The following is a 16,652-nucleotide window of genomic DNA, read 5'->3' on the forward strand; positions in this document are numbered from 1 at the left end:
GCTGCTGGACACTCTAGCATCTTACCGTTGGCACGGCCGCCACCGGCGGGCCCTTCCATGCCTCCTCCCTTTCCTCTCGAAGGCCATCTCCCGCCAACGCACCCGCATGCTTGCCTCTGCTCCGGATCAGCCGCCGCAGGGCAGAGTAACAGAGGAGGAAGAAGAAGATAAAAGGAGTATAAGAGGATGAGTGGCTGACTGATGGGTCCCCTGTCCACCTTAGTGGGTCAAACATTGACTTAGATTAGTCTTTGCCACGTCGCCTTGATAGGCGGGACCCACTTGTCGGTTTTGCTGTTTTCATGATCAAATTCCAGCATCAGTGCTCCGCGTTAGTCGTTACGCATTAGGCGCAGTTTCGGTGGTTTTTTGTGCCCTGTTTCAAATCTGGTATCAAGTTGTTACCCTAGGTTCAAGTGTGGTGGTTTGGGGAAAATAACTCGTCTCATGTCGAACTATTCAAATTTATGGCAGGTACTATAAGTTAGACGTTATGGTTGTTAAGCATTTTGATTTGATTAATCACCTGCCGGTTTTTTGTGTGCATAGGTTGATATGCCTTCCCTTGGTTTTACTCAAGTTTCGTTCTTGTAGCAGATTCATTCTTTGTTCCTTTTCTTTACACAAAGTAAAATCAGATAGTTTAGGCAAACGAAAAAGATGACCATCAGGCCTGGTGAGTTTTTTCACTTACGTAATTCAAGTAGTGCCGAAGTATAGATCTTAACAAAAAGGAAATCCTAGCAAATAACCACCGGAAGTTCAGTAGACTAAAAATGATGGAGCTGAGTAATGGGCAGTAATGTAGTTTGATGGATGTATAACGCGCTTGGAACTCTTGTCCCATAAGTCCAACTTGGATCACTGTCGGTGTCAAAGATAGAGAGGACAAGTAATGAAGTAAAAATAATGTTTCGTACTTGTCCATAATGGCATGGAATTCATGTCTACAGCTGTTGTGGCCATCCCGCCATGAAACTATTAATAGTACTCCATATTTGCAAAGTGAAATGCCTGGCCATTGAACTGCCTGGACGTCCTGCTCTTGGTTCTTGATGGGCCTCTGCCTTGGATGAATAAAAAGCAGTGATGCCATGTAAAGAGACATCCTACGGTTAGGGTTTTGTCTCACCTGTTACCAGGGGAGCAACTAGTTAACGAGCGCTCCTTCGGGAGCCTCGCAACGATCAGCGCCATTTGGCGCGCTCTTAGCCATTCGCCACGTGTTGCGCTCTGGACGCTCCCTCTGGATTTTATTTTATTTTATTTTTCTGCATGCGTTTTTGGCTTTTTAAATAGTTTTTTTGGGTTTTTTCGACGTTTTGGTTTTCTCTCGGTCTTCCTTAGCTTTTCGATAAAAAAAATTCGAAATTTTTTTGCACGAAAAAAACGCGTTTTCTTTCTTTCGCGAAAGTCATGGTTTTTTTTCGCAAGAGGCACGTTTGTGCTTTAGCGAGAGTCACGGCCGCGCCTTTCGGAAACGAAAAAAAATGCGTTTTCTGTTTTTTTTTCTATTGCGAGAGTCACGGTTTTGCTTCCGCGAGAGGCACGGTTTTGCTTCCGCAAGAGTCACCGCCGTGCCTCTCGGAAAGGGAAAAACAAGACGTGTTTTCTGTTTTTTTTTTTCGCGAGAGTCACGGTTTTGCTTCCGCGATAGGCACGGTTGTGCTTTCGTGAGAGTCACGGTCGTGCCTCTCAGAAAGGGAAAAAATACGTGTTTTCTGTTTTTCTTTCTTTCGCGAGAGTCACGGTTTTGCTTCCACGAGAGGCACGGTTGTGCTTTCACGAGAGTCACAGTCGTGCCTCTCGGAAACGGGAAAAAAACGCGTTTTCTGTTTTTTTTTCTTCCACGATGAAAGGATCGATATGGTTGACTAGAGGGGGGGTGAATAGGCAACTAACAATTTTTAACTTTTCTTTCCCAAATTAAACTTTGCATCAAAGTAGGTTGTCTAGATGTGCAACTAGGTGAGCAACCTATATGATGCAATGACAACAAACAAACAAGCAAGTAAGAGAAGTAACACTAAAGAGCTTGCACAAGTAAAGGTAAGAAATAACCAAGAGTGGATCCAGTGAAGACGAGGATGTGTTACCGAAGTTCCTTCCTTTTAAGGGGAAGTACGTTTCCGTTAGAGCGGTGTGGAGGCAAAATGCTCCCCAAAAAGCCACTAGGGCCACCGTATTCTCCTCACGCCCTCACACAATGCGAGATGCCGTGATTCCACTATTGGTGCCCTTGAAGGTGGCGACCGGACCTTTACAAACAAGGTTGGGGCAATCTCCACAACTTAATCGGAGGCTCCCGACAATACCACGAAGCTTCACCACAATGGACTATGGCTCCGTGGTGACCTCAACCGTCTAAGGTGCTCAAATACCCAAGAGTAACAAGATTCGCTAGGGATAGGTGGGGGAATCGAAAATCTCTTGGTGGAAGTGTAGATCGGGGCCTTCTCAACCACTCCCGAGCAAATCAACAAGTTTGATTGGCTAGAGAGATAGATCGGGCGAAAATGGAGCTTGGAGCATTAATGGAGCTTGAGAGAGAAGAGGTAGGTCAACGGGGAAGAAGGGGACCCCCTTTTATAGTGGGGGAAACAATCCAACCATTGCCCCACAGAACAGCCCCGCAGAGGGTGGTAGTACCGCTTGGGGGGCGGTACTACCGCTGAGCCAGCGGTACTGCCGCTCCAACTAGCGGTACTGCCGCGGAGAGGAGAGAAGCAGGGACCTGGACCCAGAGCGGTACTACCGCGGTGGTAAGGGCGGTACTACCACTGAGAAGCGGTACTACCGCCTCTACTGCCGCAACTAGTGCCGCAAAACCCGACACGAGAAAAAGAGCCCTCGAGTCGAGGCGGTAGGAGCCAGACAGGCTAGCGGTAGTACAGCTGCGGAGTCACCGGCGGTACTACCGCTGAGGAGCGGTACTGCCGCTTGTGACCCCTCAGCGGTACTACCGCTAGGTAGCACGGTACTACTGCTGGGACCCAGACAAGACACAAAAGGGAGAAAAGATCTCTCCATTGAAGTGGAAGTCGAGGCGGTAGGGCCAGGCAGGCCAGCGGTAGTACAGCTGCGGAGTCACCGGCGGTACTACCGCTGCGGAGCGGTACTGCCGCTTGTGACCCCTCAGCGGTACTACCGCTGTGTAGCGCGGTACTACCGCTGGGACCCAGACAAGACACACAAGAGAGAAAAGATCTCTCCATCGAAGCGGAAGAGCTCTGAGGGTGAGAAGCGGAAGTGTACGTGTTGATTCCACCCAAGCAATACGACAGCGGAACCCCTCTTGATAGTACGGTGCCCTCTACGCAACTAGACCACCGAAGAAGAAATGAAAGAGCTACACCGTCTTGAATGACACTCTGAGGGGAGGAAATCATCTCGTGCCAAGGATGAATCTCTGAAACGCTCAAAGCACACGATTAGTCCGCAAACACGTTGTCATCAATCACCAAAACCACATCGAGAGAGATATGCCTCAACACACGAGAGTCACGGTTTTGCTTCTACAGGAGGCACAGGTGTGATTTTGCGAGAGGCACGGGCGTGCCTCTTTCGGAAAGGGAAAAAACCATGCTCTTGGTTTGGTTTTTTCACCCGGTTTTTTTCGTCCGGTTTTTTTCATGAAAAAAAAGTTTGTCAAAACCTATCAACATGGGATCTAGTTTTAAAGATCTCGACGCGAGGAATCCAATGATGAAAACGATTCAAGATTTGGACGCATGGTTTAAAAGATAAAACGTTTTGAATAAACGGATCTACGAAAAAAGGGAAAACTCCCAGGTTGCGACAAGTGGCGCGCTGCATCTGTACCACTTGTTACAACCTGAGAAAGTGGAGTGTTCTTTGCAACGAGTACTCCTTAATTAGTAATTTCGTGTTACCAGCGTCCTATTTAGTACGTAGGCCGATGAATACCAACCAAACGCACACACTTGCGCAACAAACGAAATTTATTGGGCTGGCCCAGTTTAGCTGTGTGCTTCCCACCAGTTTTCAGAAGGTTCTGGAACCTTCCCACACATGTTTTTCTTTCATTTTTTTCTTTTATGCTTTGCTTTTTTATTCTCATTTTATTTTTTCGTTTTTATTTTCCTTTTGTCTTTCTATGCTTACTTTTTATTTCACAAATATTTTCAAAATTCTTGAAGATTTTTCAAATGGTGGATATTTTTTTTGAAATTAGAAAAGATGTTGCAAATTCATTAAAAAAATTAAATCATGAACATTTATGAAATACAATGACATTTTCATAATTGTTGAACATCGCCTGTAATTCGAGAACATTTTACTGAAATTTGCAAAAAAAATTGACATTAGTTAATATTTTTTGAAGTTGAAAACATTTATTGAAATTCATGAACAATTTTTCCAATGCAATTGTGAATATTTATAAATCGGAGACCATTTCTTAAAATTTATGAACATTTTTAATTTCTTGAACATATGAAAATTTTCGAACATTTTTGAATATACGTGAACATTTTTTGTAATATGGGAATACTTTTCAAACTTACCAATATTTTTTGAATTTTGGAACAGTTTTCAAATTCGTAAATTTTATGTAAGTAAACAAAAAATTATTTCTACTACTCAAAAAGAATGTAAGGTTTAATGTTTCATTTTTTGCACCACCTCTTCGCCTAACCTTCCCTGCATATAATCACCATCTTAGTTTAATTACCTTCAAAACCTTCTCCACTTGAATTTATTTACCAAACTCCTCATCGCCTATAAAGTAAATCACGGGCAAGATATGATAAACATTAATTTACATAATCGTATTAATGTGGGCAGGTAATCACTCCGCTCGTCGGCTGGCCAAAACAGCAGGCGAACGCTCGCTCTATGATGCGTGGGTTTTTCCAGATTTTCGGTAGCCTGGCTCATCGTTAATCCTTCACAATTGACCAGTCTAAGTTGACCGATCCACAGATAACGGGATGAATGCTCACCGTTAACTTTCCGAGAGAGAAAATGAGACTTAAGAAAACAAGAAATTAAAAAAATGTTTATGCATTTGAAAAACATTCACAGGCTCAAAAATAGTTTGTGGATTTTAAAAAATTATATAAATTCGAAAAATAAAAAGCTCACAAAAATGATAAAAGTTCATCAATTTCTTTTCATGAAATAGGAAAAATTCATGGATTTCGAAAAAAGTTCACAGATTGAAAAATGATTTGCAAAAAGTTCATCAACTTTGCATGGAACTAGAAAAGGTTCATCGATTTTGAAAAGAAAGTTCACATATTATGCAAAACTTTGCAAAAAGTTCATCAACTTTGCAAAAAAGTTCATGGATATGAAAATATTTGCATGGAACTAGAAAAGGTTCATCGATTTTGAAAAGAAAGTTCACATATTATGCAAAACATGTTCATGAATTTGGAAAAGTCCATCAATATTTCCAAAAATTTAACAGTCTTGAGAAAAGTTCATTAGAAAGTTATCAAAAAACTTTAAAAAAATTGTGTAATTTGAAAAAACTTCATTTACGAAAAAAGAAAATAAGAGAAAGGAGAAAGAAAACTAAAATGAAAAAGCAAGTAAAAACGGAAGAAAAACCTGACAAATAAAACCAAAAGGAAAAGAAAACTAGAGTCCTCTTTATAGTGTTACAAGTTGACATACTACAAAGAAGTTGAAAAAAGTGGGTAGTCACGGAAGGTGATGTGTCCCAGCTGATTATCACGGTTAGTACAGAAATGTGAGGACCAGAGAATGAATCCCACATATGCACATTTTTGTGAGGTTTGAAAAAACGAAAAAACATGTAAATGGTCCAAGCCCAGACCGGAGAGGGGGGGGGGGGGGGGGGGGGGGGGGGGGGGGGGGATGTGCGCTGGTTTGTGGAATGAGCTGTATCTGGCGCTGAGGGCAAAATATGGGAAATGGGGCGTTAATTGATGTGGGTCGCGTCTAGCGCTTGGTAACGGGGCTGGCCCATAGACTGTTCTGTGCGGTTTTTATTTTTTATTATTTGTTCAACTATATTTATTTATATTACTGAAATGGAAAAATGTTATAATGAGAACTTTAAAACGTTCATCGCACATTCAAAAAATATAAATGCAGTGTTAAAATAAGGTCATGTGACTTTTATAAAATGTTGGTAGCATTTAAAAAAAATAAGTTTGTGACATTTATAAAATGTTCACATGTTTCAAACCAATAGTAATGAATTTTTGAGAAAATGTTTGCATAATTCAAAAAATATTGATGGTATCCAACAAACATATGTGATATAGAAAAATAAGTTCGCGCATTTCAAAAAATGTTCATGACTTCTAAAAAAAGTGTGTACAATATAAAACATTTCTTATGTAATTCAAGATAAATGTGGATGGCAATGGAAAAATGTAGAGAATTTTAAATAAATAGTCATAGTTTCAAAAATATGTTCTGGTCATTTAATAACAATGTTTATACAATGTAATAAATGTTATATTTCGTCTCAATTAAAAAAATGTTGAATTCCTATTCCTATCTATGAACTTTAGTAGTTCATGTCATAACCCATGTTCAACTCTAAAGCCTGAACTGATTTGGTTAGTTATGTGCAGCTCGTAGTTGCTAATGTTGCGCTGTTTGTGAGTCAAACCACCCAATTTTCATATATTGTTAATAGATGCTTATGTGTATGGATATCAAGTGAAAGCTTTGTTTCAAATCATCTACATCTTTTCTTTCCTTGATAACACAACTAGTCATGAGTGACACCACTAGTCATCAGTGTGCTACATTTTCATGTTCTCTATTTACTATATAACTAGTAGACAAATATCCTAATAATTTCAGTCTTCTAAAACTATTGCATGTTTGAAATATTCCCCTCGTATACATCCAAGAAGCGCATGCAATTTTTACTTGCCAAGAAAGAACAATTGTCTATTTGCTCCTTTCATGGTTGTGTGCATATGTGTTGTTGTAGGCTAGATTGTTCTTGTGCTATATGTGCTTTCCTTTTCAACACCGAGGTACCTTATAATGCTTATATGACAAACTGCATTATCTTGACATGTAAATGAAGGTGTTAACTAGGACCAAACCATTGTATAGCTTGTGCTATTTACTGCTTTAACCTCTGAGTTGTGTGTAGACATGAACATTTGTTTGTTGGGGAAAAAACTGCATGTTTGAGCTTAATTAGCTCAATTGGCTACTGTTTCAGGTTGATTAGATTGTGCTAAATGCAGTTCATGCTGCAGTAGAACTAAACATACCCTCAAATCTAAGGGGATGGTGTTGAAGAACTTGAGATGCAACCAACCTCCAAATCTTGGGCTCCAGGATGACAAGGAGGTTCAGTTTTCCTTCACTCGCTATTACCTGCACTTTGCCGCTCATGGACGATTAACTAAACCATAACTTGGGGTTTCTTTTGATTCTGGGTATTTTCTTCTTGATTCATCGAGGTATGCTAGATTGGCTGCAACCACCTCAAAAGTTTTTGTTGTACATTGGCATGCTAGATTCATTATGTTACATGATACACATGCTTTTGCAATACATAGATGGTTGAATTGCAATGCACATGTTTTGGTACACCCGCTGCTGCTATATAGAGTTGCTTGAATGGTAATGTACACAAACACTGCCACTATTGCAGATCAAAGTAGTTAACAACTATTGTTGTGAGTGAGATTTTTCATATATATGATCCAGGTTCAATCCATTCAAAGAGAAGTCTGCAAGTCTCTGATTAGTTAACTATATGATTGTAAACTCCTAAAGAAGTCTAGTGTGTAATGCCCTTACCAGCCATAACAGGTTCACTACTGGTAATACTTTTTGGTTGTTGTTACCCTGCAAGTAATTCAATGATGGGAGATCTCAAATTGATGTTGGATATTCACCCCTTCCAACATGGCTTGTGTCATGTGTCAAATGCTCCAAATTGGATGGATGGTCATCCTGCTACATGAAGATCTATTTTTTTGTTTTATAGTTCTGCACTATATATGGTACTCAGTTTATTCTCTGAACAAACCCCCATTGATACCTAGGTTCTACAAATAAACTTTAGTACTTGTGAATGCATATTTTTCCCTTTTGAGCAAATGAAGGATTCATTAGAAACTTGACTAGTTGATGTATCTTGCCACTTTTGAGCAGACGGTTCTCTTGTTTGTATGTAGCCTTGATTGTCTCTTGTGATCGTTGATGCGGGCCGCCTAGCACCAATTCGACTATGGTGATCATATTGATCGTGCAGTCAGTGACCTAGTATAGCTCGTAAGCACAATTGGTCCTCTCCTCTCTCTCCTCTCTCCTCTCTCTCTCTCTCTCTTTCTACCATATGCGTGTACAACATGTAAACATCAGGCCCCCTTATCATAAACATCATAACAATGAAATTGTACTTCTGCTAAACATCATAGCAAAAAAAGACAATCAAATACCTTTTTTAGGGAGGACAATCACATACCTTTTTTGTAGAACAGGACAATCAAACACCTAAGGAATTGGTGAAAGCATAATGGGGTGTGCATTGCTTCGCGAATGATATATATCTCGTTTATAGCGAGGATATCATCAGCCATCAGACGTCCTGCGCGATTTGCGGAAGCTAACGGATGGAATAGCCGAGCATTATGATCAAATACCTTTTTAGCATAAAAAGGACAATCAAATACCTTTTTTTGGGAGGACAATCACATACCTTTTTTTAGAACAGGGCAATCAAATACCTAAGGGATTGGTGAAAGCATAATGGATGATATGGCGGAAGCCTCGTGGGCTAGCTTTGCTGGTGGGCTGATCTGATCGTTTTCTTAGGCGTGCATGCTTCGCGAATGATATATATCTCGCTTATAGTGAGGATAACATCCATCTCGCATGAAGTGTTCGGGCATATGGGATGCCCCCGTTAACGCGGTTTCTGGCTCCGAAACTGGATTGCTTGGTCGCTACACTTAGTCGCTTGTTGCTATGGAATGTTTTTCTTCTTCTTTCCTGTGCAATGGTTGCACTGGTTTTATCGGTCATTTCTTTCTTTCTTTTGTATTTTTTCTTTTGGTTTTTTGTTTCTTTCTCTGTTCATTGGTTTTCCTGATTTCCATAGTGTTTCCTTGTTTAGCGTCGGTTTCTTCAGCTTTTCTTCTTCTTCCTTTTTCCCTTTATTTTCTATTGTTTTTTTCTTGGGGTTCCTTTTGTTTTCTCACTGGTTTTCTTTGGGTTTGCTTTTTTCTTTAATATAAGTTTGATTTTCTTTGTTTTTCACTGGCTTTCTTTCACTTTACTTTCTTTTTCCATTTTACTTTGGTTTTCTTTTGTTTCTTTCTTCGTTTCATTGTTTTTCTTTTTGTTTCTTTGTTAAATTTTATCGCTATTTTGACATGTGTCTACATTTCTTTGTTACACAATATAGATTTTCATTGTGCATGTGAAACATTTTTTTGATACACATTGAACATTAGTAAACACACGATGTACATTTAATTTTTTTTATTTTTGAACACTTTTTTGAATTCATGGTCAACATTTTTCATATACACAAGTCTATATTTGTCGTATACACCAGGTATATTTTTTAATACATGTTTAACAGTTTTGAATACATGATCAATATTTTTTCAAATATATGTTTTGATGTAGTTTTCTTTTTCATACACATTATTCACTTTTGGTATACATATAAAACATTTTTATAAATATTTGAACAATTTTCAAATACATAAGTAACATTTTTTGAAACATATATTTTGATTAACGTTTTTGTAAACATATATTCAGGTTCTGTAGACTGCTGTAGTACACTGTTCTAATTCAGTAGAACAACATATTGCTCCGCTGATAATATGACGGCATAAGAATGTCATTTTACACAAAGTCACAAAAATAAAAAAATTAAAGAGAAGAGAAAAAGGTCCAGCCTTCACCTCCTGATATAAATTAAAAGAAATGAACACCGCAGCCTTTCCTTTAGTCCCTCCTGGTCTGAAGGACTTAAAAATGCAAATGGACAATGATGCCTCTCATTTTATCTCTCCTGAGTCTTCCCAGTCGACAAAAGAAAAACAGGCGCAGACACAACCTGGAGTGCCATAACGGACCAAAAGTAAAACGTAGAGACAATGACAGCAATGGGCCGACGCAAGCGACACAGGCGCAGACACGGACGCTCGACCGGAAACAGAGGCTCGCATGAAAAATCAAGCACAAATAGATCAAACAGTGATGGACTTAAATGTGAAATAAATATATTACATCTAGATGTAAGATAGCAATTTCCTATATTTTTTGCGACTGCATCAACGTTTTGCTCGTCAAATATGTATCAAGATTTGACCTAAAATACGATGATAACTAGACGGACATAGTAATTAAGCAATTCACTGTGTGCATACTGATGAAGGCAAGTATGCATTCCACATTGCCCGGACATAAGAGATATGGACAAAAAACTTGATGTTAATTAGGTAATTTGTTACAATTGACAAAAAGAAAAATTCAATCTTATAACAAATAATTAACCAGATTGGACTAGAAACGACGTGGACGAGCCATGGCCGGCGGCGCCATGTGGTGAAAAGAGATTGACGTCAGATTTGGAGCTTGCTCATGCCGAAGTCCCCACTGGTGTGCACCTCCCGCACTGCCCGGTCATACTCGTCCTCGCGGTACTCCTCCTCCTCCCCCTCCTGGTTGCCGTCCTCCTCGTCGGAGGCCTCGCCGTCGCCCGTGCCCTAGCCGTACCCAGACACCGGCTTGTCAGGCTTGGGCACCGTCTGTGCCTCCTGCACGATCATCATGATCTCCTCCACGCTCTGCGCCGAGTAGGCCGGCGCGGGCGCGGGCATCGCCGCGGCACCATTGGAGGAGGCCGTCGCGCTCGCGCCGACACCGGCGGCGCTGTCGTTGGAGGAGGGAGCGACGTCGACGTGCCGACGGTTGTAGTAGGCCTGTCGCGCCTCCTCCTTGAGCTCTCGCGGCAAGTTCTTGAGAAACCAGGGGTGCGCCTTGATCTCGGCCATGGTGATGCGCTTGCGCGGGTCGGCGACGAAGATGCTGCAGAGAAAGTGGCGGTAGGTTTCTGAAGATTAGAACCGCCATGATTGATTAGAAGAAACAGAGGAGGAAGAAGAAGAAGAATCAAAAAACCTTTGAGTATCCGAAGTCGCAGATCTTGAGGCGTGGCGCGGAGCTGCCGTCGAGGAGAGTGTTCTCGAGCTTGAGGTCGCGGTGGCAGATCTGCATGGCGTAGTTCCACGGTGTTTTATCTCATAATTTGTTACAATCTACTCACTAAGTTTCACGTACATGTTGATCACTATGGCTATTATCTCACAGTCTCTAGAAGCAAATCTTCTTCACTAGATTTCCTTGAGGTGTTGCGTCATAACTAGACATAGTTCCACAGTGTGTTTTTTCAGCAAAAGAACTTCTAGAAGAACTATTTGCAACCTAAAAAACTTGAAACAGGCTAAAAACTGGCTAAATTTTCTCTAAATAGGATAATCTGGATGAAAACTCATTAATAGGGTAGTTAGTGCAAAATATTTAAAATTATGAGGTAAAAATCTGGAATTTACTCATATTTGTAATATTTAGTTTGTAGTCCAATGCGCGCGTATCATCGAATAATGCAATTTGGTTGTGCCTATTTTGTAACATAAGTTATATTTTGTTTATACTTCTGAATATATTTTGTTTAACTTTCTTCGGTGTTGCTGACTATTGTATAAACAACTCTAGTCTTAAAAAACTAATTCAAAATTCAAATCAGCAGGTTCTGTTTTTTTATCAGTTAGAAACCGAAAAGAATATTTGTTTAACTCCATGTGGTTAATTTTTCCAACACTAGACATTGGTAGGAACAAAAAAAGTGTAATATCAAGGTTAATCCAATCCTCGTTGATATACTAAAATTTTATATTTATTTATAATTTATTTTTCTCAAATTAAAATATTATATTGTATAATTACATAACTCAGTCAGCATAATTGTGCACACCATTGTTGAAAATATCAATGATGGTATTTTTGCTATGTAATTATAATTTTTACCATTAAACATACATTTTGGATGTGCTAAATTTGAGTAATATTTTGTGACAAAATTTATATTTAGTTTTTGGAGACATTGTAATTTTAAAGAAGTCTTTAAACGAAAAAGTTAAATGTGACGATGTAAAGAAAGACTAAACAGGGCATCCGCCTGATTAATTTGTCTTAATTAATGAGTTTTTTGGATGGCTAATCGAATGAGTTATAGTGTATATATTTGTGCATGTTTAGGTGTATACTTAGTATCAGTGAATGCCTTTGCAGAGGTCTCTAAGGCATATGTCGAGCAAATATCTTGATACGATTTAATAGCGCATGACTTGGCATAATCAAGTACAAAAATCTAAAGTATAATATATTTGTAAGGAACTTGTTATTTATTCATGGCTAAGTTCTAAATAATTATAATTTGTTACATTAGCAGCCAACCGATGGCAGTCTTCTCAACCTTCTATAATTACGAATATCAATAACTAGACTGGAAGCTTTTTTGTATCAATTTAGAAATAATTAATTCTTAGTGAGCTAATAAATAGAGAAACCATGTACTAAGTTAACTTTTTGTGAGTTATCACAAAAGAAACTTGTTCGATTGACATTATTAAAACTGAATAAATCTTATGAACTAATTAACCATCAAACGTGTTATATGTGGTGTTATAATGCCATGTACAATAGAAGATTGTTTATCTAGACCCTTAGTGAAGGGGAACAATATAAGCACCTATACTAGTATTGCAACCTTCAATGCAAAATGCTACTACTACGCTTAGATAATCAACATAGACTAATAAATCACTTGAGCGCTAGGGGAAAAGTGTTATGATCCTTGCCGCTGGCGTCACATACAGGGAATTCAGATCATAATTTGGGTACAACATGGATACAATCAGAGAAGTCTTCTGGGAGGAAGAAGCAAAAGGAAGGGAAAAGTGGTTTCAACCACACAAAGTTCAACGTCGACGCCCTTATCAGGCAACAGGCAGGGCACATATAGGTTCCGTACATGGGCCAAGCCCGACACAAATTATGCTCACAGGCCCAATCACTGGACCGACTACTACTATTACTAGCCCATGGCTCAGGTCATGGGCTCATGGCACAAAGTTAAGCGTCAGGTGCCAGATTTGGATTGGAAATAAAACCCATGCTAGCAGGAGTACCGGGGATTTCTCAAAAAAAAAAAGGTAGGAGTACCGGGAATGTTTTTCGTAGCACCTACATTGGAGATGACCTAAGAAACTTTTTTTTAGAAAAGCATCAGATCTATTACAAAGTCCATCGGAAGTACAAAACATTTCGATCATAATAAAAATTACTCCCTCCGTTTCAAAATAGATGACCCAAATTTGTATAAAGTAAGTATAAAGTTGAGTCATCTATTTTGGAATGGAGGGAGTACATCAAGATTTCGGGACCACCGAACGACCACCACTGCCGCTAGAACGAGCCGCTGACGCGCCGCTATCGCTGCACCCCTACTTGGAACTTGTTATTGAATCGTTGGCATACTGCTATACTGGTGTTTCAATGGTCAGATATGTCTTACAAGTTCTAGTACTGCTTATATATTGGGTCAGACCATTGACTAATAGCATGACATTCACCGTTAATTTGTTTGTTCTCAAATATTACAAAATAAATTTTACTATGTACTTGATGCTAAGTACGTATCTAACATCTTTAAGACTATTTGTTGAAATCATGACGATGTTGAGAACAAATTATACTATATGTAGTGTAATTTTTCACAAATTTTGGACTACCGTACCCATTGCTGAGATTCACCGAGAGGAACTACAAGCAAGCACCCATTCCACATTTCCACGACAAAAGGGGTTTGAACAAAAAAACTTAATGTTAATTAGCTAATTTGTTACAATTGAGCAAACTTTGACCTAAAATACCATGATGACTAGACAAACATAGTAATTAAGCAATTCACTGTGCTCACACTGACGAGGGCAGGTATGCATTCCACATTGCCCGGACATAAGAGATTTGAACAAAAACCTTAATGTTAATTAGCTAATTTGTTACAGTTGATAAAAAGAAAAATTCAATCTTACAACAGATAATTAACCAGAGTGGACTAGTAGAAACGACGTGGAGGAGCAATGGCCGGCGGCGCCATGTGGTGAGAAGAGATTGATGTCAGATTTGGAGCTTGCTCATGCCGAAGTCCCCGCTGGCGTGCACCTCCCGCACCGTCCGGTCATACTCGTCCTCGCCGTACTCCTCCTCCTCCCCCTCCTGGTTGCCGTCCTCCTCGTCGGAGGCCTCGCCGTCGCCCGTGCCCCAGCCGTACCCGGACACCGGCTTGTCGGGCTTGGGCACCGTCTGCGCCTCCTGCACGATCTTCATGATCTCCTCCACGCTCTGCGCCGAGTAGGCCGGCGCGGGCGCGGGCACTGCGGCGGCGCCATTGGAGGAGGCCGCCGCGCTCGCACCGGCGGCGCTGCCGTTGGAGGAGGGAGCGACGTCGACATGCCGGCGGTTGTAGTAGGCCTGCTGCGCCTCCTCCTTGAGCTCCCGCGGCAGGTTCTTGAGGAACCAGGGGTGCGCCTTGATCTCGGCCATGGTGATGCGCTTGCGCGGGTCGGCGACGAAGATGCGGGAGAGCAGGTGGCGGCAGGTCTGCGAGACGTGCACGTACTCGGGGATCTTGTACTGCACCGACATGATCCGGGCGATGGTCTTGCGGAAGTTCTTGGGGTCCTTGGTGTCCTCGAACGGGTAGCCGCCGACGAGCATCACGTAGAGCGTCACCCCGCACGACCACACGTCCGCGTGCTTCCCGTCGTACTCCCGCCGCGAGAGCACCTCCGGCGCGATGTACGCCGGCGTGCCCACCGTCGACTTGGGCCGCGAGTGGAGCACCGACGACTGCATATCAATTTTCCATTTTAGTCAGGTACTAGATTTATGATTCCATCGATCGAGACCAGAGGAAGAAGAGGACCTTTGAGTATCCGAAGTCGCAGATCTTGAGTCGCGGCGCGGGGCTGCCGTCGAGGAGGGTGTTCTCGAGCTTGAGGTCGCGGTGGCAGATCTGCATGGCGTGGCAGAAGCTGACGCCGCAGACGAGCTGCTGGAAGAAGTAGCGCGCCTCGTCCTCGTGGAAGCGGCCGGCGTCGCAGATGCGCTCGAAGAGCTCGCCGCCGGCGGCGTACTCCATGACGATGCCCAGGTGCGTGGGCGTGAGCACCACCTCCTTGAAACGGATGATGTTGGGGTGCCGCAGCGACCGGTGGTTCACAATCTCCCGGAACACGTTCTCGTCGATCTTTTTTGTTTCGTTGCAACCGAGCGAGATTCAGATTCTTGATCAAAAATACATACGCGGACACACAGCCCACGACGCATGAAGGAAGGAACACACGCACGTACCCTGTATCCTCGCTCGATGAACTTCATGGCGACGAGCTCGCGCGTGTCCCGGTTGCGCATCAGCTTGGCCACCCCGAAGTTGCCGGACCCGATCTCCCGGACCGGCTCGTACTTCTCCATGCTCTCTCTCGATGGTTGACTTTGGATCTCTCTCTCGATCGAGCTCCTTCCTTCCTTCTTCCTGATGTGTTCGGCAGAGCAGAGGAGAACAGAGGAAGAAGAAGAGGAGGAGATAAACAGGGTGCGTGTGGGGTGTGTGGACGTGGGGGTTGCTGCAGCTGATGATGAAGATGAGTGGGGAGGGAAGAGGGAGGGAGCAGGTGCGTTGGGTGCGCGGCTGGCCAAGTTATCCTACCACTAATCAATCACATACACTTGTGGAGTAGCAGTATAGTACCTTGCACTGGTTGGAATCAAGCTGAGGGGGACCTGCTCTGATCTGACCTCTCTTAACCTCTCTCTGTCTGAGGCAGCAGCCTCATGGATCTACACCACAAGTGTAAAGTGCACTGTTCTCTTGCTTTGCTGTCTGATGTACATCTACATGCACGCACACTAGGAAAAAGGAAACTTTCTTCAGAGAGATAATTAGCAGGAGTACTAGAAAATTTTGTTGAAGAAAGCTCCCCTTTCCTCTTTGAATTAATGAGTGTGTATAGTACAATTAAGAGATGGCCGTGTTGCTTTCGGGATGAACTGTGGCTTAGGCTAAAGGGCAGTGCTGATGACAGAGCAGCAATGCCAACAGATACCTGAAAGCTCAAAAGTTCCAAAAGCAGATAGATGCGAATCAAATCCTTACATCTGGATATTATTGGAATATGAATGCATCACTAACTAAAAGCAGAGAAGAAAGAGAGAGCGTCCGTCCAGGAAGAAAGGAAGGGAGGAAGATGATCAACTGATCATGACCGGCTCAAGAAGCCGCCGTCCCAATTCCCAACCCATCCAGGGAAAATATCTAGGCTGGAAGATGAATTGTATACGAATTCAGAGCCGGCTGTAGAAAATAAAAGATCTAGTGGACAAGGTTGCTATGAAAAATCAGGCCTTGCCTTGCTTGCCAATTCAAACTTCAAAGCCGTCCAGCAGATGATCGATGCAGCACGGTAATTAAAAACATTTTATTCTTTGTACTTGCGCTGACAGGGACGGCAACCCTAACATAACCTCTCCTTGTTAAACCCGTCAGTCAGGCCGGATATTTTTAGCCCCGTCAGATCCGATGTATGTATCCACCA

The 16,652-nt window shown here is 41.9% G+C and overlaps 2 protein-coding genes across 2 annotated transcripts; both read right to left on the reverse strand.

The window, feature by feature from the left end:
* Positions 1 to 10,404: 10,404 nt before the first annotated feature.
* On the reverse strand, positions 10,405 to 12,322 carry LOC125540443 (serine/threonine-protein kinase SAPK5-like). The gene is made up of 2 exons (XM_048704060.1): positions 11,116 to 12,322; positions 10,405 to 11,022 (listed from the first exon to the last, which is right to left on the reverse strand). Exon 2 carries the CDS (start codon positions 10,986 to 10,988, stop codon positions 10,701 to 10,703), a length of 288 nt encoding a protein of 95 aa, XP_048560017.1. The 5' UTR covers positions 10,989 to 11,022; positions 11,116 to 12,322; the 3' UTR covers positions 10,405 to 10,700.
* Positions 12,323 to 13,968: 1,646 nt separating this feature from the next.
* LOC125540441 (serine/threonine-protein kinase SAPK5-like) lies at positions 13,969 to 15,778 on the reverse strand. Its single transcript, XM_048704059.1, has 3 exons — positions 15,412 to 15,778; positions 14,984 to 15,307; positions 13,969 to 14,907 (listed from the first exon to the last, which is right to left on the reverse strand). The coding sequence occupies exons 1-3, from the start codon at positions 15,529 to 15,531 to the stop codon at positions 14,176 to 14,178; spliced, it is 1,176 nt and encodes a 391-aa protein (XP_048560016.1). The 5' UTR covers positions 15,532 to 15,778; the 3' UTR covers positions 13,969 to 14,175.
* Positions 15,779 to 16,652: the final 874 nt, after the last annotated feature.

This window comes from Triticum urartu, chromosome 2 (genome assembly GCF_003073215.2).
Source record: "Triticum urartu cultivar G1812 chromosome 2, Tu2.1, whole genome shotgun sequence".
Classification (NCBI taxonomy): domain Eukaryota; kingdom Viridiplantae; phylum Streptophyta; class Magnoliopsida; order Poales; family Poaceae; genus Triticum; species Triticum urartu.